This window comes from Carlito syrichta, unplaced genomic scaffold (assembly GCF_000164805.1).
Source record: "Carlito syrichta isolate Samal-C Ts95f unplaced genomic scaffold, Tarsius_syrichta-2.0.1 Scaffold290103, whole genome shotgun sequence".
NCBI lineage: Eukaryota > Metazoa > Chordata > Mammalia > Primates > Tarsiidae > Carlito > Carlito syrichta.
Genome location: NW_007234199.1, coordinates 276119 through 298437, shown reverse-complemented (window position 1 = coordinate 298437; position 22319 = coordinate 276119). Strand labels below are relative to the sequence as shown.

The 22319-nt window shown below is 35.6% G+C and overlaps 1 protein-coding gene across 1 annotated transcript in view; it reads left to right on the top strand.

Annotated features, from left to right (window-relative positions):
* Positions 1 to 357: 357 nt before the first annotated feature.
* ZFAND4 (zinc finger AN1-type containing 4) overlaps positions 358 to 22319 on the top strand; it is a 34142-nt gene continuing 12180 nt past the window's right edge. The window contains 5 exon segments of the mRNA XM_008054401.2: positions 358 to 433; positions 1314 to 1381; positions 4785 to 4964; positions 4967 to 5024; positions 13677 to 13824. Coding sequence (XP_008052592.1) covers positions 1351 to 1381; positions 4785 to 4964; positions 4967 to 5024; positions 13677 to 13824 — 417 coding nt within the window. The 5' untranslated portion in view covers positions 358 to 433; positions 1314 to 1350.

Genomic DNA, 22319 nt, shown 5'->3' with positions numbered 1-22319 from the left:
AATAATAATAATAATAATAATAAAAAAGAACTGTCTTCTAGACCTTGAATCTTAAACTCTGCTGTGCTGATTCATACCTTATCTTTTAAAGGACTTCCTCATCTTATACTTTGTTTTAGGACCAGAGAATTACTACAAAATCCTATTTTTTTTGAAAGTGAATGGATTGGACTAAATCTACTACATATTACCTTTTACCTATGATTCTATACATTTTAGCTATGCACCTAGCATTCAGTTTAGAAGTGTATTTAATTTGTTAGTACTTTTAGTTCTTTAATAAAATAGATTTGTATCATACTCTTTTATAGTTGCTATTGAATTATTTAACACTGTTTTTTATAACCTTCCTCTAAGGTATTCCCATCTGTCAGCAGCACTTAATTTGGAATAACACGGAACTTGAAGATAATTATTGCTTGAATGATTACAAGTGAGTGTAATTGCATATTAGCTGTATAGGTAATTTGTATTATCACTCCATATGTCAATGCTTTTCTTTGAATACTTGAATCATGTTTCTTCTTTTGAATGGTTCTGATTCTTAGAGATTTCATTATAAACCCTGAACTTTAGATGCATTAGTTCAGTACCCCATACCTAATCTTTGTTCTTTAACACTTTTGTTTAATCCTTTCATTTTTCATGCCAAGCTGGTTATCCCCTTTCTTTTTACATTCTTCTATTATTTTTTTGCCTCCTTTGCTCCTTTATTGGACTCTTGACACATATGGTCATGTTCCTTTTCTTTTGGTTTTTGCAAGAGTTTTGGGTAAGAGAGAATTGCTCTCCACCAAGTCTTTCATTTCTCATTAAGCCCTCCTTTCATTACTAAGTGATGTTCTGTGCACCACTAATCTCTCACATAATTCTAGAGCAAAAGGGGGAGAGGCATTGTGGAATAGCTGAAAGAGTACCGGGAGATAGGAGATCTTGTGGATTTGCTGTTTTTCTTTTTTAAATTTTATTAACTAGATCTGCCATTTTATAACACTTTGGGGTTTGGGCAAACCGCTTTTCTTCTCTGGACCTCCTTTTCCTTACACATGAAATGAAAAACCTAAACAACATGATCACAAAGACCCTTTTATTCTGGGATTTCATATCCTATTTAGGGCTTATGAGAACTTTCTAACTTTTTCATTATTAATACAAGTAAATATGTTAACATTTTATATTTATTCACTTTGCTGTGTCTTCTTATCCTTTAGAGAGTAGGCACTATGCTGATAAACTAGCATATAATTATGTGTACATTTAAAACTGAGTATATTTTCATGATTATGGTTTATTTTTGTGTTAACTATTCACAGCATTTCAGAAGGTTGTACCTTGAAGCTGGTATTGGCTATGCGTGGTGGACCTATAAATACTAGAAGAGGTAGGCATATGTATACTAAAGCTATTTGACAATACCATTCTCTAAGTCAGTTAGTATTTCTATAGTCTTGATTTTATTCAGGTTCCTTTGCTGCTATTAGGTCTTAAAGGAATCACATTTAACTCTCTAGGCATTGTTATTTAAGATCTAAATGCATACAGTTTGGAACTCTAAAATATATTCCAGAAAATCTTACCATTCTTGATTTAATTCAGGGAGATTTAAAAAACAAACCTCACCAGAGTAGAGAAGGGTAATAGAATGACATGATATAAATATTATAATATTTATAATTATAACTGTATTTAGATGTATACCAGTCTTGTTGCTTTTTAAAAAAATATACCAAGTCTTCAATTGCTAGAATAATGATTGTTATGCAAAATTCCAGCATTTCCTGTTTACCTGGTTAGTGATGCAATTAGGTTTTATGGATATTATTATGACTTTGTTGAATCCTTTCTCAGAATGTGGGTGGTTCTGAGGTCCATTCATTTCTTCAACAATTACTAAATGATCAGTTCAGTGTTCCAAGTGCAGTAAACATGGGAGAGAAAGTCTCTGCTTTATCACACTACCTACAACAAATGTATAAAGAATTGGTATAATTTCAAGTGGTTGTAAGTCCTAAGCAGAAAATAGGGTAACATGATGTGTCTATGGAAGTAGATTAGTAGGAAGGGTCCTCAGAGAAAATGATGTGAGTGAGATTTAATTGACAAGAAGGTTTTAAGCATGGGAAGAATTAGGAGTATTCACCTTGGTCCCTGATTCAGGTATGTCACATGAATCGTCATCAGGTGAAGATGACTACTCAGAGCAGTCTTACTCTGTGCATCTCATTTTGGAAAAGACCTCCAGATTTCTCTGATCCTTTACTAACCAGAAAACTGAAGGTTAAGTATTGATTCCATTTCTGGCTTACTTCCAAATTATATCTGTGTCCATAATTTTGGTTAGAAAATTGGGTTATTACCGTCTTTTTCTTAGCTACCTTAAGAGGATTTAGTGAGATATGTTTCTTTGACTGTTGAACTCTTTTGCATAGGTTAGAGAAAACAAAGGTAATAATGTCAGAACTGATTAAATAGCCCTCTTGAGTTCAGGGACTTTGTATTCATGGATTTATGTAATTGTCCTATGTTACATAAGGTAATGTTTATAGCAAATGACTCTAAGGGTAGTGTAAGAACCCTATGTGTTTACTGAATCATTATGTTAAGATAGAATTATATAGTATTTAATGTCATCTGAATTCTATTGTATTATATTTTTAAAAGTTATTTGTGTGTAGTACTGTGTTTAAACTACAGTGTTTAGTCAGATGCCTATTTTAAATTAAAACTAGAATTATTTTATATGTTTATGAGAAGGAGACTGATACAGATTCTGAGTTAAATATATATGTTTTTATACTGTTCTCTTTTTAATTAAAATGAAGGCATCACTACCATCTGGAAATTGAAACTTTGTAATAACGGCTTCATGATCATCTTTTTCTGCTGCTTTCTATGCTTTGTTTGTGAATTGAGAAATCAGCAGCTAGAACTTGTCTATTTTTGAATATTTTAAAGTAAGTTTTTAATAATTTGATCAACTTTTTAAAAATCAAAATCTTATTGTTTCCCACCTTATAATCATTGAAAACTTTGAAAAAAAGAGAAAAACTGAACCCAAATTTAGAACTTCTCCATATTGTATTTGGCAAACTGTATTTTTTAGCTGTTTAGACTTATTTCAAAATTATGGCTTAGAAAGTACCTTTGTCAAGTGGGTTGCATTAATATTTAGCTTTTAAATTTTTTTGAAGTAACCATTATTAAAGCAGCATAGAAAAAATTACTCTGTTTTCTAAAACTAAATTATGTCCTAAAATTTATATGCATCATTTTATAGCTGATAAAAATCTAAAGGATTTTTTTGTAGTGAGAAGACGTATATATATACACACATGTGCATACACAGGCAACCACAATGCCTCCCTGAATATGACAACCTGTGCCAGTTTAGGAAAGGCTTTCTTGTGGGTGTAATAATGACAGTAGCAGCACCTCTAAAAATCGATATCATAATTTTTATCCCTTAATGTAATGTAAAATTGGAGCATTAAGTTAAGAAGGGCAAGAACTTGTTTGAAAAATGTCTTTTACTATTTATACATTTTGTGTCTATGAAAACCAATCAAAACATCCAAATAATTATTTTCATAAAATAAGCTAAATCATATTTTATTTGTAAAATATTTATGTTTTAGTAGTAGTGGTATTGAATTTGGGATATGGAAACATCTTTGATGTTTTTATTTTATTACTTTCAGAGTTTAATATTTTCCTGTTGTGACTTCTTTCTAAAGGGTAGTTAAACACCATGATTCTGTTAGTAAATAAATGAAGATTATGCAGCTTGGGAAATTGTTGCCTTTCTTAGGAGAGAACAAATGTTTCTGGAACATGACATGAAAATGTCTTTGGTAGAGAACTTTTTTTTTCCTGGAACTGTTACTTCTGAGTTAGGTTCAGGAGCATCTGAAACATCCATCCTATGAGCCAGCAATTTCTTGAGGCCCATTCTCATTCACCTTAGAGCTAAAATCTGGGCTGTTGTACATGAGAACAGTATGCAATGATGGCTGCAATGTCTTTCAAACCTGAGGATAGCTCTGGACCACTAAATCCTACCAGTAGTGGGGGCTTCAGAGTGACTCTGGTCACCCTATGTAGCTCCATGTGCCCTAATTGGACATATGGATACATACCAGAACACTTGGGGTCCTGGGAGAATGCTTTCAAGAAACAACATACTGACCATTTCACACATTGCAATTGTAGTACACTAAGTGGTCCCTTCATGTTCTAAGTTATTGTGTACCTGACTTCACATCAAGGAACACCTCTAAGAATCAGCCTTTATATAAAACCGGAAAGAAAAACAGAGGTTTATTTACTTCTGATTACTTACTTGTCTCTCAATTTTGTGTATGTGTGTTTTTATTTTTAATCTAAAGCAAGTTGGATTTATGTTGCTTTTAATTATGAATTATTTGAACCAATATTTGAAATATAGGAAACAGAAGGTGTACAGCAAAAAAACTTTTGATAATAATGTCATAGAATCAGTAAATATACAGACTCTAGTGGCACGGGGAAAAAAACCCAAAACATAAAGTCATCCTGTTTTGGTTTTAAGCCAAAACATAGCAACATAAGAATGCATTTCATTTCTTTCATATTAATGCAGCTTGGGGAATACTTATTAACTATACAAAGTCAGAAACATATTTGAAGAATATCATGTATATATTATATGCATAAGGTTGTTGTTTTAATTCAGCACATTGTAATATCCTGTTACTATACTAATGGCTACTAACTAAAAACTTGTTTATTGATCTTTCCGTTTGTAGTTCCTATGGAAGATCCACTTAGGGAGATGGCTGAGTACATGGATTCCACTCAAGATGAGGTCTGGGAGAAGATCTCCTGCAACAAACAAGTTACATTTTTGGTATATCGAGAAGGAGATCAGTTGAATTTCTTTCATGTAGTAGATAGGGGAGATGGCACGTTAACACCATTATCTGAATCTTTAAGGTAAATAGTTTTAATTTGCATGTCTCACTTAACAAAGGAGAATATTGTACGATGTACTCCATAAACCTTTATATTTACTTTACGGTATCAAGATGATCATAGTATATTAATAAAACAGACTAAATTTCATGTATTTCCTACTCATCCCCCCAACATGTAATTCTTAAATTGTCCTTCATATGATTGATATAATAAGTAATTTCTAATTTTGAAGTTCCTTTATGGAGGAGAATTTTTTCATAAAAATGACTTGTTTCTGTTACTTTATGAAACTCTAAAATATCTTCTAGATTATTGAGTCTTGTTATAATAGTGTGTTATTGTACAATTTTGGCATAATAGAAAGGGTTAAACCTAAAGTTAGTATCTTTTTTCTTAAAAGCAGATAAATCTCTTTACTTCTCTGGTCTTGTTTTTCTACTCTATAAAAGAGAGAAATTATAATATTACTTCTAAAGTCAAAAAGAAAAACTATATAGATATTTAGGCAATAGAAAAATTTGAGAATTAGAGAAGGTAACCTCTAAGTTTCTGTGTGTTCTGACTTAATATGATCCATTCTTTTTTAAATTATTATTATGATTCTTTATCTCCTTTTACTTTATGGCATTAAACATTTACTGAACTCTTATAGCCAGACACTAAGCAAGGCACTCACTTTACAAAGATGATAGTCCCTATCTTCATGGAGCATACAATCTGCTATAAATAGTATCTGTGAACTATTGTTGGTGATTGGTATAAAAAGATATTAAGATCTTAGGGAAAACAGATGAGAGGACCCTAATTTTGCCTGAAAGGAGGAGAGTTAGGAACAACCTCTGGAAAAAAGTGACCTTAAAATAGGAGTAGAGTAGAAGTCTTTCAAGAAGACAATGGAAGTAAAGATATTACAGCCAACTGAAGTTAATCCTGCAAAATAAAGAGCAAGTGAAAAAACCACTTAAAAAAAAATCAACTTGTAGTTTGGGGAACAGTTTCTGTGGATCAGGACTCTAGGCACAGTATAGCTGGGTGCTGTGCTCACGGTCCCACATGGCTGCAGTCAAGGTGTCAGCAAAGATATGTTCTTATCTAGAGGCTTGACTGAGAAGAGAGTCTACTTTTAGGGTCGTTCACATTGTTGGCATAATTTATATCCTTCAGTTGTGACTGCCAGCCCCAACTTCTTGCTCACTGTTGGCTAGAGATTGCCTTCAGTTCTCTTTTGATTAACTCAAGATCAACTTATTTGTACAGCCTGAATTACATTTACAAAGTTCATTTACCTTTGCCATATTAACTTGAATAAAATCTAGTCATACGTCATTCCCACACTCAAGAGGTAGGAGACTATACAGGATATGAACACCAAGAGGTCTGGATCACAGAGATTCCCCTAAAATTCTGCCTACCACAGAGTGTTATGTGGAAGAAGGATCAGACTCAATTTTTGTGGCCACAGCGAACAGACTGTGACAAATGGATGTTGGACTGTTGACTATAATATTTCAGAATCTAGTTAGCACTACAAATGTTGTATAACCATATGGACAAGAAGCAAAGAAGAGGTAGCAATGAAGGCTACAGCCTTGGATAATTACTAGAATTTCTTTATACTGGCTTCTCCACATTCTCTTCCTAAGTACAGCCTCTTTTGTTTTTGTTCTTCCTTAGTACAGCCTCTTTTGCTTCTCCTTTCCTAAAGAAGGAAATCTAAGCTCCATTGCTTAGCAGTTGACACCCTTTACAGCCTGTCATCATCAGTTTACTAGGTCTTTTCCTTATACCATATTGTTTGTTTGTTTGTTTTATTTTGTTTGAGTCAAGGTCTCACGCTGTTGCACAGGCTGGAGTATAGTGGTATGATCATGGCTCATTGCAACCTCAACTTCCTGGGCTCAGGTGATCCTTCCATCTCAACCTCCCAAGTAGCTGGGACTAAAGGCATGCGCCACTATGCCTGGCTAATTTTAGTAGAGACAAGGTTTTGCTGTGTTGCCCAGGCTAGTCTTGAAGCCCTGGCCTCAGTAAACCTCCCACCTCAGCCCCCTAAAGTGCTGGAATTACAGGCAAGAGCCACCATGCCTGGCCTATGCCATGTTTTTACATACCTTTTCCCTTTGCTTGAAGTACCATTTCCTCTCCTTACTTCAGTTTCCTCAAGGCAGCTTCTATTTGTGATTATGACTTAGCCCAAAAGTTGTCATGGACTTCAATTAAAATTATCTTATAATTTCTCTCAAGGTAATTTTTTGTTGATTTTTCTCTTGCTTTCTATTCACCCATCACAATTGGACAAGGAAAAGGATGAGTGAGTGAGGAAGGGGAGTAGAAAACTAACTGCTTATACATTGAAGGGCATTTATCTTACCTATTCTAGAAGAGACTTTCTTACTCTACAACAAGAGACAACAAACTTTGTCTAAAAAGGTACATATAGTAACTATTTTATCATTTTGGGGACCAAGAAATAATAGCATCAAGGATATTATGCAGGCACTTATTTTTTTCTTTTCTTTTCTTTCTTTCTTTTTTTTTTTTTGAGTCAGATTCTCACCCTGTCGCCCCGGCTAGAGTGCAGTGGCATGCTCACGACCATCATCCCAGCATCAACCTGCTGGGCTCAGGCAATCCTTCTGCCTCACCCTTCCAAGTAGCTGGAATAACAGGGGCGTGCTACTGCACTTGGCTAATTTTTTGATATATTGTAGAGACGAGGTCTCACCCAAGTTGCCCAGGCTGGTCTCAAACCTCTGAACTTTGGCAGTCCTTTTGCCTCGGCCTCCCAAAGTGCTGGGATTACAGACTTGAGCCACTGCGCCCAGCCTATGTAAGTACTTCTATAACAAGAGAGAAAACAAATTTCCACAAAACTTTTACTGACAAAGTTTAAAATATAAGAGTAACAATTGGGCACTCTTTTTCTTTTGTAATACAGGTCTACTTATCAGAAGAATAGGATTTTTTTTGTGGGAATAATATTTTACCGAATTGAGGTTTAAAGATAGTGTTGCCTACAAATTTGCAGAATCAGTTGCAAAAATTGATGTTTATGCTGATCTGTAATGGTATTTTATGTATTTTATCTTTGAAATTTTTTTCACATAGATAGGTACTGCCAAATAGTGATGATTGTCCATGAGCATATGATTTTAATTGAACATACTCATCATTTGGAAGGCATTTAAAGAATTCTCTTAGATTTTCTCTTGCTATTTGCCCTAGAAGCCTCTCAGTTGCACATTTAAATGGATTTTGAAATATAAGCTTGCACTGAGGTATAAAAACACTGCCAGAGGTATTGTTTGAGCAGAACAGAAAATATATCTGTTGTAGATTTGTGTGGGAATGGAGATCTTGCTTGAAGATTTTTAACTTTTGAAATATAAGAAGCATTGTAGCTTGCCATTGCATGTGATTTCAAACACGAGTTGTTGTCGAACTGATATTACTGCAGTATGTTTCACATTTAAGCATTGTTTTGTCTTGTAATTTTGAGTTGAATTTGTTAAGAGATATTAAGTCCACAGCAAAAACTAATTCCCAAAGGCATTCAGTGTTTGATAATAGTGATTAAGGGTAATTCTTCCATTCAAAATTCCTGAGCCAAAAAGTCATAATAAAACCGTATTACCCCAAGCTGTTAAGCTGATGGATAAATCCATTAGACAACTGAAGTTTATCACTAACACTGTGGGTTTACTAATATGTGATAGATGCAAATATTTACCGCAGATTACCTGCTGATGAATTACACATAATAACTGTAGGCTTTAAACACTTTACATGTTCACTAACATTATGAGTAATACATATGTTCAACAGTTTTTCCTGTTCCATGCATATTATCATCTCATCAGTTGCAGCAGATTTCACTTCAAGTTGTACTAAATTAGTGTTTCTGTAACTTCTTTGAAAATATTCTCACCTATAGTAGTTTCATACAGCCTATCTTAATGGCTAACTCCTCAGCCACTTCAAACTTCTTGTTAATGCCCTGAGTAAGCTATAAAACCTGAGAAATATTGATAACATATGTCGACTCATCAGAAACCAAGGAGAATGTCTCAATAACTTGCCTTATTTTTTAATCGGCTATTGATATTACTTCCAATGTTGTCAGTGCTTTCAGAATTTGTTCCTGATGTAAAAGTCTTTAAACTAGTTAATTTTCTCTATGCACACTTCTTCAATTGCTGTGATTAAACGTGGTTGAATTAGTTCACTATTGATAAACAACTTGCCTTGGATGACTAGCAATTAAGTCACTCAGACACTTCTTTAACTGTAGCCTCATTTTCATTTTCTTTATTTTTGTGAAAAAATTCTGCTGTCACAAGATACTCCATTGTAAATTTTCTACTTTTTCTAACTATTGCTTTTCTGCAAGTTGGGAATATTGTGATGGGTACTTAACCTGGTAATGCCTATCAATACTGTTTTCCTTTAGCATAGCTATGATGTAACTGCGTAATAAGCACAATGCTTTGCCATCTAAGTAGTAACACATAATCTACTCTACTGTGCCTTAAAACTGCAAAATTCAAAATCTGCTTTTCCTGTTTTGAAATGTTGGGTATATACTAGTAATTTTTAAAAGTCACAATATGGCATAACACATGACACTCAAAATGTTGATAAATTATGACTATAACATTGTGATTTGTAGTTTTCTGCACCACAGTGCAGAGCAGTGAGAGAGCCACATACAATCTTTGACATAGGTACTCAACTCTTCCATTGTAGGCACAAGCAGCCATGTGTAATACATGATCAAGTAAGTGTGGCTATGTCCCAAATCAAACTGCTTATGGGCACAAGTTAGAATGTCATATCATTTTCATGTGTTATGAAACTAATATTTTACTTTTTTTCAACTATTTAAAAGTGTAAAAACTATTCTTAGCTGTTGGGTTACACAAAAGTAGGTGACAGGTAGGATTTGACCCATGGTCATAATTTGCTGACTCCTACTCTAGGAAGAAACAGGGAGAATTGGGTGTTTGTTTCATTCTGGTACAAAATGCAACTTTAGTCGTATTTAGCGTCAAATCTTTTTAGGGCCACCATATATTTTTTAAAGTGAAAATAAATATAAAAAGACATTGCAAGGATTAATGATAAACTGTGAAAGTCAAATAGGGACTTGACTTTAAAATGAACACATTTCATGCTGAAATAAATACTACATTTGCCCATTTCTTATTCTTTAAACTTTATTAAATTAAAAGAGAAAGTTATATATAGCACTATATATATATAGTATTTAGAAATTCAAGAAAATACTAGAATATTTATATATAAGGAAATATATTTTTGGATTAAGTTTATAAATTACTGTGTTATTCTAATCTAGTTACATTTTTCTGTCTTAAAAAATTTGTAATTGACTTCTAACTGAGCTTATGAATCCATGCTTTGCAAGAAAAAGCACTATAATGTGATTCACTATAAGGTGAATTTCAAGGTGTTTTTATACTTTAAATACATATGATGATTTACCATGATTGTACTTTTTTACACATATATTCCATGGGAGAATAGGTCTTTTCATGATTCTAAAGTTGGATCAGAAATTTTCTTCAGTATTCTATAAAGTTAGCATACCATAGATTGGCAGAGACGTATTTAAGGTTAAAATATTGCAAGATGACTGAGAATAGAGTATACTGGAGTAATTCCCCCTAACTCCACAGAATGAAATGACAAAAATCTTCCTGCAACTTTCCTTTTCAGGTACTATGTAAAGCTATATCTACTAGCTTTCTGGTCTTAAGCCAAATCACTTAACCTCTAGACAAAAGGCTTCACACACTATAGACTTTGTCACTCATTTGGATCCACAAATATGATGCAGTAAGGCTTGTTATTTGGTGCCAGGGGAAGCAACAGGAAGTAGTAGGAAGAATCAGCTTTGGGACCAAACAGTTGGAGGACTTGAATCTCGGTCCACCATCTAGCTTTCTGGTCTTGAGCCAAATCACTTAACCTCTCTCAATGGCAGTTTCTTCTTTTACAAATGGGTTGTAATATCTACCTTACTTAGTTTTGTGAGGATTAGGAATAATGTGTGGGAAGTACCTGGCAGAGTAGGCATTCAGTAAATGGCAGAAAGTGTTATTTTAGTGTTGTACTTGCCAATTATTATGCTGTAGCAGGCATCTACAGTAGATAGCTGTGACAGTCATTAGTCCAGTACTACAGACTAAATTGGTTGTGAAGATCAGTTTGTACATTCTTCCTTCTGATACTCATGCCTGTGGTGTGTAAAATGAATCCATAATTCTAAAATGTTATTCATTTCATCATATAAAAGTTAGGCATAGGGCTATCTACTGTCTGCTTTGCCCTCATGTGGTAGTAATATGTGCTTCAGAAGTGTTATGGAATTTGCCTTATTAAGGCTGTCCTAAACTGTTTCCATTTCTTTTTTGTTTCGAATTGGAGTTTCACTTTGTCACCCAGGCTAGAGTGCAGTGGCACGCTCACGGCCATCACAGCCTTGACCTGCTGGGCTCAGGCGATCATTCTACCTCAGTCTTCCAAGTAGCTGGAACCACACAACCACTCTTGGCTAATTTTTTATTGTAGAGTCGGGATCTCACCAAGCTGCCCAGGCTGGTCTTGAACCCCTAGACTCAGGCAATCCTCTCACCTCGGCCTCCTAAAGTGCTGGGATTATAGGCTTGAGCCACTGTGCCCGGCCTGTTTTCATTTCTTATAACCATATAGCTCAGGAAATTTTATTAGCTCTCATATTTAGTTTTCCTGAAGTAAATCAAGCATGGCAAACTAATACGAATGAGGGGGGTACCCAAAAATCCTGGAATTTTTTGGAAGGTAGGCCCCTTATACTGTAGGCTTTCCCCACTAGATAAGTGTTCTAGGAATCCATTGGCATCAATGTACCAGCTAGTATTGTGAGAGACTGTGTTTGGCTTCAGTGAATCTTTTTTGGAGATATTTCAACGTGTTTGCCCATTTCATGTTGGATGATTTACAAGTGCACCTGTCTACACCACGCTGAATGTTCGTTCAGCAGTTTTGGACTAAAAACAGCATGATCCTTGTGCCTCACCCTCTGTATTCATCCTATCTCTCCCAAAGCGACTTTTGTTTTCCCTGATGAAAAAAGGCCTCAAAGGGAAACGTTTTCCCAATGTGGAAGAGGTGAAACAAAAAACAGCAGAAGGACTAAGAGGCATCAAAATTGACGAGTTCAAAAAATGTTTTGAGCAGTGGAAAAAGCGTTTTGATAGGTGTATTGCATCAAACGAAGAGTACTTTGAAGGTGACTTAAGTTTAAACATACGCAATTTTTTATAAGTTCCAGGTTTTTTGATCCTCCCTCTTATTCTTATTCTGTCCTATTTAAAGTTTTAATCATTTTCCAAATATGCTGAGCTTATTTTTATTTTTATTGTTTTTGAGTTGGAATCTCACTCTGTTGCTCAGGCTGGAGTGCAGTGGCGTGTTCACAGCCACCCTAGCGTCGACCTGCTGGGCTCAGGCGATCTTTCCGCCTCAGCCTTCCAAGTGGCCAGAAGTACAGGTGCACACTACCACACCCAGCTAATTTTTTGATTTGATGTAGAGATGAGGTTTTGTCAAGTTGCCTAGTCTGTTCTCGAACCCGTGGGCTCAGGCAATCCCCTCTCCTCGGCCTCCCAAAATGCTGGGATTACAGGCTTGAGCCATTGCACCTGGCCTGAGGTTATGTTTTTTTCAAACTCTTAACATTTTAATTTTTCCATTATTGAAAAAATAAGTGAAATTTCAATATGTTTGTGTTCAGTTTATCAAAAATTTATTGGAGAATGGCTAAGCACTATGCCAGGTGCAAAGACTATGAGTAAGATGTATTAAGTCTAATATCTGCTTTCGGCTTGCTTACTTTTGGGGGAGGGAGGGGGATAAGCAGACATGTAAGTGTAAATATGAGGAAAGTGTGAAAAGTAATTATGCTATCCATTCAATGAGGGGGGCTGCAAATATTAATTGTTTTAAAATATGAGTTAATGCCACAGTGGTTGATCAGCTATTGAAATGTTTAACACGTTTAATAATTTGTGTTATGACTTAACTGGGTGTCTTTTTTTCTTGTTAAAATCTATGCTAGTCTAGGTGGTTATATTTTTTTCAAACACACTGAGAAAAAATTTTAAGTTGTCCCTATTTTTTAAAATTTATTTTTATTCTTTAGAAACAGAAAATGTTCTGATGGCACCTGTGTATGAGTGTTGGTCTTTTGATTGTGTGTTTAGTGAGAATCTCCTTAGGATTAATAAAAATCTAAACTTCTCTTCTGCGCTGATTTTTCTGCATCTGGTGAATGGAAGTCTATCTGATCAGGCTGTTGTCTGGGTTGTACAATCATCAGCTTTGGGTGATAAAATGAAATCAGATCATTCTTGTGGAAATTATTTTTACATCTTTGGAAATGCTATAGCTAGCAGGTGCCAAAAGATCTTCATTTATGATATACTGAATTAAGAGAAGGTCAGCTATACTAGATTTTCAGTAATGGTGGATCACGATATTTATTCCCTCCTAATTTTTTCTCCTAAAAAGTACATTTTTTTGAAATGTATTTTCCTTACATTTCCATTTTTAATGTTTAGTGTTTTTTCATTAGCAACATCTATAGATTGCTGTTGCACCTAGAGTATTTTTAGTAACTGAATAGCAACCAACCAGATTTCAAGTAGTTGTTTTCTTTGCAGTGGTGGTTCTGTGTATAACTTGTATACAAATGAGGATGAAGAAATTGAGCCTTCTCCTTCTGGGCAACAGATAATTGAAAATTCAATAACTATGAATAAGATGAAGCTGTTGAAGACTAAGATGGAAAACATGAATCTCAGCAAAAAGGTGACACTGTTGGCACTTGACCAGGCTTTCTCTAGCTTACCCTGTGGGGCTCACCGCAATGAGATCTGTTGGTAATTGTGAAAAAAAAATTATAAAGTATTTTTCATTTTAAGTTTCTGGCCTCAGTTATTTGCTGAAATATTAAAAGTGATAATTTTTTTTTTTTAAGACTAGCAACACATCTGAATGGATTATACTGCACTTAAAATAATTTATGATGAAAAAAATCATAGTTCTAGGGCTAAGAAGGATTAAAAAGATAGCTTAAATTTAATCTTTCAATAATTACTTTTTGAAATAATAGGTTAATATTTACTTATTATGGATTAAAAAACGATTACATTCAGTTTTAGTAGATATTGTCAGTTTTCCAAAGTGATTCCAAAGTGATGAACCAGTTTACATCCTTTCCAGAAATGAGAGTTGCTGTTTTTCGACATGCTAGCAGTGATTGGCATGGTCTCCGCCCCCCCCTTTTTTTTTTGAGTTGGAGTCTCACTCTGTCGCCCAGACTGGAGTGCAGTGGCACGCTCCCAGCCACCACAGCCTCAACCTGCTGGGCTCCCTCAATCCTGTCTCAGCCTTCCAAGTAGCCAGGAACTACAGGCGGCGCTACCACGCCCGGCTAGTTTTTGATTTATTGTGGAGATGCGGTCTCGCCAAGTTGCCCAGGCGGATCTCGAACCCTCAGGCTCAGGCAGTCTACTTGCCTTGGCCTCCCAAAGTCCTGGGATTACAGGCTGAGTCACCGAGCCTGGCCTATAGATAACTTTTTTTATTTTTGTAATTCTAGTTGTTGTGTAGTGGCACCACATTGTGACTTTAATTTGCATTTCTCTGATGACTGGGGAAGTTGAGTACCTTTCATATGTATATGGCGTATTTGGATGTCCTTTTTTGTAAAACACCTGTTTAAATCTTTTGCTCATTTTTCTATTGAGTTGTATGTTTTTTGGTATGAATTGTTTTGGAGCTCTTTATATATTCTGGATACAAGTCCTTTGTCATATATGTGTATACACACACATATCCACTATATTGCTTTCCTTTTCAATATATTATTGACTCCTTTCCTTTTCATATATAATAAAATTCACAAATTTTTAATGTACTGCTTGATGAATTTCTTTCACTCAAGAAGTTTCCCTCATAATCTAGTTGTTGTGCAGTGGCACCACATTGTGATTTTAATCCTAGTGAATACTTAGCTTTTCCCACTATCATTTTTATTCTTACATCTATTGCCATAAATAAGTTTTGCTTGTTCTTAACACTTATATAAGTAGAATCATAGAGAATATACCCCTTTTTGTCTGGTTTGTTTTACTTGACATAATTTTTTTTATTCATCCATGTAGTTGCATGTATCAGTTAATTCTCTCCTATTGCTGTGTACTATTTCACTGTGTGATTTACCTAAATTTGTTTCTCTTTTCTCCTTTTGATGGACATTTGGGTTGTCTCTAGCTTTTGGCTTTTATCAATAAACTTGCTTTGAATGTTTTTATACATTCTTATATATTCTTTGGTGGACATATGCACTCTTTTCTTTGGACATATATGTAGCAGTTGGCTTTGAGTTTATAGGGAAGATACATGTTTAACTTTAGTAGTTATGCAAAATAATTTTGCAAAGCATTTGAACCAGTTTGCACTTTCATCAGCAACATGAGAGTTCTGGTTTATGTCACATCCTTACCAACGGTTGATCTTGTCAGTCTTTTTCATTTAACCTTTCTGATGGCTTGTGTAGTGGTTTTCATTTATATTTCTCTAGTGAGGAATAATGTTGACTTTTGATATGGGTATTGGCCATTAAGATACTGTCTTGGCCAAGGTGCAGTGGCTCAAGCCTGTAATCTCAGCACTTTGGGAGGCATAGGTGAGGGAATTGCCTTAGCCCACAGGTTTGAGAACAGCCTGGGCAACTTGATGAGATCTCATCTCTACAATATTTAAAAAATTAGCTGGGTGTGGTACTGCGCGCCTGTAGTTCCAGCTACTTGGAAGGCTGAAGTGGAAGGATTGCCTGAGCCCAGTGGGTCGACACTAGGGTGGCCATTAGTGTGCCACCGCACTCCAGCCTGGGCGACGGAGACTCCAACTCAAAAAAAAAAGATACTGTCTTTTGTAAAGTGCCTTTTCAAGTCTTTTGCTTATTTTTAAATTTGGTTACCTGCCTTTTGCTTATTAATTTCTAGGCATTTAAATACTATGGATACAAGTTCTTTGTCAGATGTATAATTTGCAGGTATTTCTAACACTGTGGCTTGTTTCACTTTCTCATTCTTTTGGTGAATGCTTTAACTTTTTTTTTTTTTTTTTTTGAGTCAGAGTCTCACTCTGTCACCCAGGCTGGAGTGCAGTGGCTCACTGCTCAGGACCACCACAGCCTCAACCTGCTGGGCTCAGGTGATCCTTCTTTTTCAACCTTCCAAGTAACTGGAACTACATGCATGTGCCACCACATTTTGGCTAATTTTTTTGGATGTATTGTAGAGATGAGGGCTCACCAAGTTGCCCAGGCTGGTCTTGAACTCCCCAAAGTGCTGAGATTACAGGAGTGAGCCACCGTGCTCGGCCTAATTTTTTATTTTATTTTATTTTGTGAGTTGGATTCTTTCTGTCACTCAGGCTGGAGTGCAGTGGCTCGCTGCTCATGGCCACTGCATCCTCGACCTGCTGATCTCAGGCAATCCTTCAGCTTTAGCCTTCCAAGTAGCTGGAACTACAGGCATGCACCACCACACCCAACTAATTTTTAAAATTTATTGTAGAGACGAAGTCTCACCATGTTATCCAGGCTGTTTTCGAACTGGTGGGCGCAGGCAATCTTCTTGCCTCCGCCTCCCAAAGTGCTGGCATTACTGGCGTTTTTAATTTATCAATTTTGTTTATATGGCTATTACTTTTTATAACCTTTTGATAAAATGTTTTCCTACCACAGACCTTAAAGTTTTATGACTGTTTCTCATTTAGATCTATATAGTCCATCTGAAATTTTGTTGATATAATGTAAAGTAGGATAAAATCTTTTTTTTCCTCAGATGAATGAACTAACTCTAATAAGAAAAAAATCCTTTTCCCACAATGTTAAATGTTTATGCACCTAAAACTAGAACTTCAGAACATGTGAAGCAAAAACTACAAAGAGAAATAGAGAGATACTTTTATCCAAAGATTTCATCACTCCCATTCTCAAAAAATTGATAGACCATATAAACAGAAAATCAGGAAGAGTATTAGAAGACTTGAACCAACGCTATTAACCTACTTGACCCAATTGACATTTACAGATCTAGATCTTAATGACAATTCTATTTTTAATTTTTTTGTGGCCTCGCACAATGGCTTAAACCTGTAATCCCAGCACTTTAGGAGACAGATGCAGAAGAATCACTAGAGCCCAACAACTAAAGACCACTCCGGGCAACATAGTGAGACTTGGTCTCTACAAAAATAAAAGAGTTAGCCCAGCATGGTGGTGGGCACCTTGTAGTTCAAGCTAGTGGGGAGGCTGAGGTGGGAAGATAGCTTGAGTCCAGGAGGTCAAAGCTGCAGTGAGCTGGGACTGCACCATTGCCCTCTAGCCTAGGCAACAAAGTGAACCCTGTCTCAATTTTTAATTTAGTTGGGAAACACCATATTGTTTTTCACAGTGCCATGTTACATTTAGGATGGATTTTCCTCAGCAAAAAGTAAAACTTTAGTAAAAAAGTGCTGTCAGGATATTGATAGGGGTTGTATTAAATCTATAGATCTTTTTGGATATTATTAGTGACAGCTTTTTTGACTAATGGCTTATTTAAAAGTGGGCTCCTTAGTTTCCAAACAAGGAGCGACTTTGTACACCTTTGAAAGTAACTGAGGTTTGACTTGTGGCTAAGCATACTGATAAATGCCACCAAAAAGACTGTGTATTCTGTCATTGTATAGAGTAGTCTATCTATATCAGATCAGGTTTGTTAATTGTGTTGCTCATATCTTCTGTATTCTTTCTGATTTGTTGGAGTTTCTTTGGAGGGAGGATGGTTGGTTTTGGTCTGTTTTCTATTAGTTATTGAAAGAGGTATGTTAAAATCTTCTTTGGTTGTGGAATTTGTTGTTTTCCTTTTAGTTTTGTATTTTTGCGACATGTTTTGAAGCTCTGTCATTGGATCTAGTACAGATCTGGAATTGTGATGTCTTCTATGTGGTTTAATACCTTTATTGTTATAAAATATTTTTCTTTATTTCTAGTTATATTCTTGTCTTAAAATCTACTTTGTTATTAGTATAGTGATACAAGCTTTCTTTTGGTTTGTATTGTATATTTTTCAGTTGTGTTACTTACAATCTCTGTTATATGTAAACAACACATGATTGAATTTATTTTTTATCTAAACCAACAAACATTGCTTTTTATTCTACCTACATTTAATGTAATTATTGATAAATATAGATTTTTATTATCTTGCTATTTATTTTCTCTAATCACTCATTTTTATGTTTTATTTTCTCTCCTTTTTGCCCCTTTTTGGATATGCCTATTTATTTGTTATGTAATTTTTGTCCTCCATACTTTTGTTAGTTATATATTCTCATACCGATTTCTTTTCTTGGTTCCCATACAAATTACAAGGTACATCCTTGACTTATTTTATAATCTAATAAAAATGATTTCTATCACTTTCCTATGATAGTAGAATCTTAGAACATTAATTCCACTTATACCTCCAAACACCTTTTGTGTCATTGTCTTGCATTTTAATTTATATATTTTAAACCCCTCAAATTATTTTGTATTGTCAATCAATATTCAGTTATTATTTTATGTTTACCCAAATATTTACCTTTTCTCTTGTTTTTTTTTCTTTCCTACAGTTAGATGCTTCCTTCAAGGACTATTTTTCTTCTGTCTGAATTATTTCTTTTAGTATCCTTTTTAATTTAGGATTCCTGACAACGAATTCTCTCAGTATTTGCATGAAAACTTACTTTTTTATCCTTTTTAATCTTGAAAAATGTTCAATTCTTCCGAAATGTTTTTTTTTGTTTGTTTGTTTGTTTTTTGAGTTGGAGTCTCACTCCGTTACCCAGACTGGAGTGCAGTAGCCGCTCCTGGCCACCGCAGCCTTGACCTGCTGGGCTCCGGCGATCCTTCCGCCTCAGCCTTCCGAGTAGCCGGAATTACAGGCGTGCGCTACCATGCCCGGCTAATTTTTTTTTGATTTATTGTAGAGATGAGGTCTCGCTGCCCAGGCGGGTCTCGAACCCCCGGGCTCAGGCCATCCACTCACCTCAGCCTCCCAAAGGCACGGGATTACAGGCTGAGTCACCGAGCCCGGCTCCGAAATGTTTTAAGACTAGTGTAGTGAACACCTGTTTGCACTTTACTTATATTTATCAATTAATATTTTCCCACATTTGCTTTATCTTCTTCTTCTTCTTCTTTTTTCTGGTGGATCCTTTTGAGAGTCAGTTTTAGAAATTGTGAAAGTTCCCTTAAATACTTCATTCAGCATGCATCTCCTAAGAATAAGGGTCACCTCCTACATGACCACAGTACAATTACCACACTCAATGTAGTTTATCATTGCTGTACATTGTCATCTATATTCATATTTCCCAGGTCTCTAATGTACTTGATAGCATTTTGTATTGTTTTGTTTTGTTTTTTTATTTGGGGCATACAAATAATTTTGGTCTAGGCTTTAAGTGTGCCCACTACCCTCAACTATGCACATTGTACTCATTGTACATATTGTTTCATTTTCATTCTCTGGGATCCAATTTAGAAACACACATTGCATTTAGTTGTAATATTTTCAAAGTCTCCTTTTATACAGAACTGTTTCTTAGCCTTATTTGAACATTCATGTCAGATGTTTTTGAAGAGCATAAGCCAGTTGTTTTGTAAAATATCCCTTAATTTGGAGATTTGTCTGTTAGTTTCATTATGATTAGATGCAGTTTAAACAGTTTTGGTAGGAGTATTACACAAATAATGCATTCTTATTGCAGTACATCAGGAGGCACATAATTTCATTTTATCATCTTTTCATTTTTTTCTTTTAGAATATTTTCAGTTTCAGTTGATATTTTCCCTTTAGTCCAAGAATTGTTTAATAGATTTTGAAAATTTTCTAGGGATAGAGACTTTTTCTTTTTCTCCTTTCTTTCTTTCGTTTTTTTTAGGGATGGGATCAAGGGATCCTTCTACCTCAGCCTCCCAATTAGTTGGTACCACCATGCATGACTTGATTTTTCATTGTTTTAAACATGGAAATCAGAGAATGCTATTTATTTATTTACGTTTTTGGGGGGTCTCACTCTGTCACCCAGACTGGAGTTCAATGGCACAATCACAGCTTCCTGCAGCCTTGACCTCTTAGGCTTAGGTAACCAACCCTTCTGCCTCAGCCTCCTGAGTAGCTGGAACTATAGCCACATGCCACCACATATGGCCGGTTTTCACATTTTTTTGTAGAGATGAGGTCTTGTCATGTTGCCTTGTCTGGTCGCTAACTTCTGGGCTCAAGTGATCCTCTGTCTTGGTCTCACAAAGTGCTGGGATTACAGGTGTGAGCAACCATGCCTTTCCTCAGTAATTTTCATTAAATGAAGTATAATCTAGTCTCCTTTGGGCACCTTGTCAATTAATTTTCATTTCTGACATCGGTTTTGTTTTCTGCATAGTATTTCTGGATTTGATCAGCTCTCATTTCACATCTTTTTTTTTTTTTTTGTCCATTGTATCTTGAGTTTTTGGATTTATGGTTTTATGTGACTTAAAAAATTCTGCAATTAGCTGGGCATGGTGGTGCATGCCTGTAGTCCTAGCTACTTGGAAGGCTGGACAAGGAGGATCACTTGAGCTCAGGAGTTTGAGTGTGCAATGAGCCAAGATTGTGCACAGCACTGTAGCCTTTGGTGACAGAGTAAGACCCTATCTTTAAAAAAAAAAAAAAAAAAAGCCAGGCACCGTGGCTCATGCCTGTAATCCCAGCACTTTGGCAATTGGAGGCGAGTGGATTGCCTGAGCCCAGGTGTTTCAGACCAGCCCAGGCAGCTTGGTGATACCTTGTCTCTACAATAATCAAAAAAATTAGCCAGGTGTAATAGTGCACACCTGTAGTTCCAAGCTGTTTGGAAAGCTGTAGTTCCAGCTACTTGGAAGCCTGAGCCCAGCAGGTCAAGGCTATGGTAGCAGTGAGCATGCCTCTGCACTTCAGCCTGGGTGACAGAGTAAGAAAGAAAGAAAGAAAGAGAGAGGGCTGGGGAGGGAGAGGAGGAGAGGGGGAGAGGAGGAGGGAGAGAGGGAGGGAGGGAGAGAAGGAGAGAGGGAGAGAGAAGAAAGTAAAAGAAAAAATTGCAAATACTAATTTAAAGATATTTAACTTAGGTTGGTGTATCGTGAAAGTTTTATTTTGCTTCATTGTTTTGGGGACAAATTTGCATTTGCTGAAATGTTCTAATTCTTATTTTTATGACCTTTTTATGGATTTGGTCTGCCATTTTGTGTTTATTTTCTGATTTTATTTTTCATAATTTTATTTACTCAGATGTATGAACATATGTTAATACATGGAAGTATTTGTGTATGGAAGTAGGTTTCTTATTTTAAGAGCACCTTCTTATGTTGATATAGTGAAATTCAGTTTTTTAAATCAATGGCACTCCTATTGGAAGGCAGGGTCAATGTATTTTCTGACTTGTACTTCGCTTTTGTTTTTCTAGGTTCCATGCCTTCTTCTTTTGATTTTTTCTTTACCTTCATCATCAGTTCTCAAAGGATGCCTTTTCCTTTCAGTTTACTCCTCAACCCCCAAAAGTCGTACCTTCTTAGAACTATCCCCTTGGATCCTGAACAGTTTTTCCTTTTAATTTCTTAGTAGTCAATGTTTGATGTCCCAGATCTTAGGACTGTTTTCAATATTTTCATAATCATATGGGATTTTCTCTTTTGTGGGCTTATTATATGTCTCCCAGTTTTGCTGAAGGCATGGGTTATGAGTGATTTTATTTGTTTATGTTGTTGATTTTTGTGGTTATTTGGAGTGTATGTGGAAAAATTCTGATCTAGGCTTTTGCCATTAATCTCTACAGCTCAGAAGTCATACCCTTCATTTTTGAAAAATATTTTTTGCTGGATATAGAGTTGCAGATTGACAAGACAATGACCTTAGGATAAAAGCAGATATAGGAACCAGCTCATTTTTTTCAAGATTCTTTCTTCTTAGCTCCTCTTAGTTTTCCTTGCTCAACTGGTATCCACTGAATTATCTGACTTTTCTTATAAGTGGGAACGTTGGTGTGTCATCAGATATTCTATCCCAGCCCGATGCCTGCTGGCTACTATTTTGTTTATGTTTAAGAGCTAAGACTTCTTATCCTTAGTTCTCAGTTTTCTCCCTAAGATCATGAATTTTTATGATAATTTTATCAAAACCTGCTGTGCCAGAGGGCCACAGTCTACCCCAATTTGCTAGGAAGATTCACAGGAATACAGTATA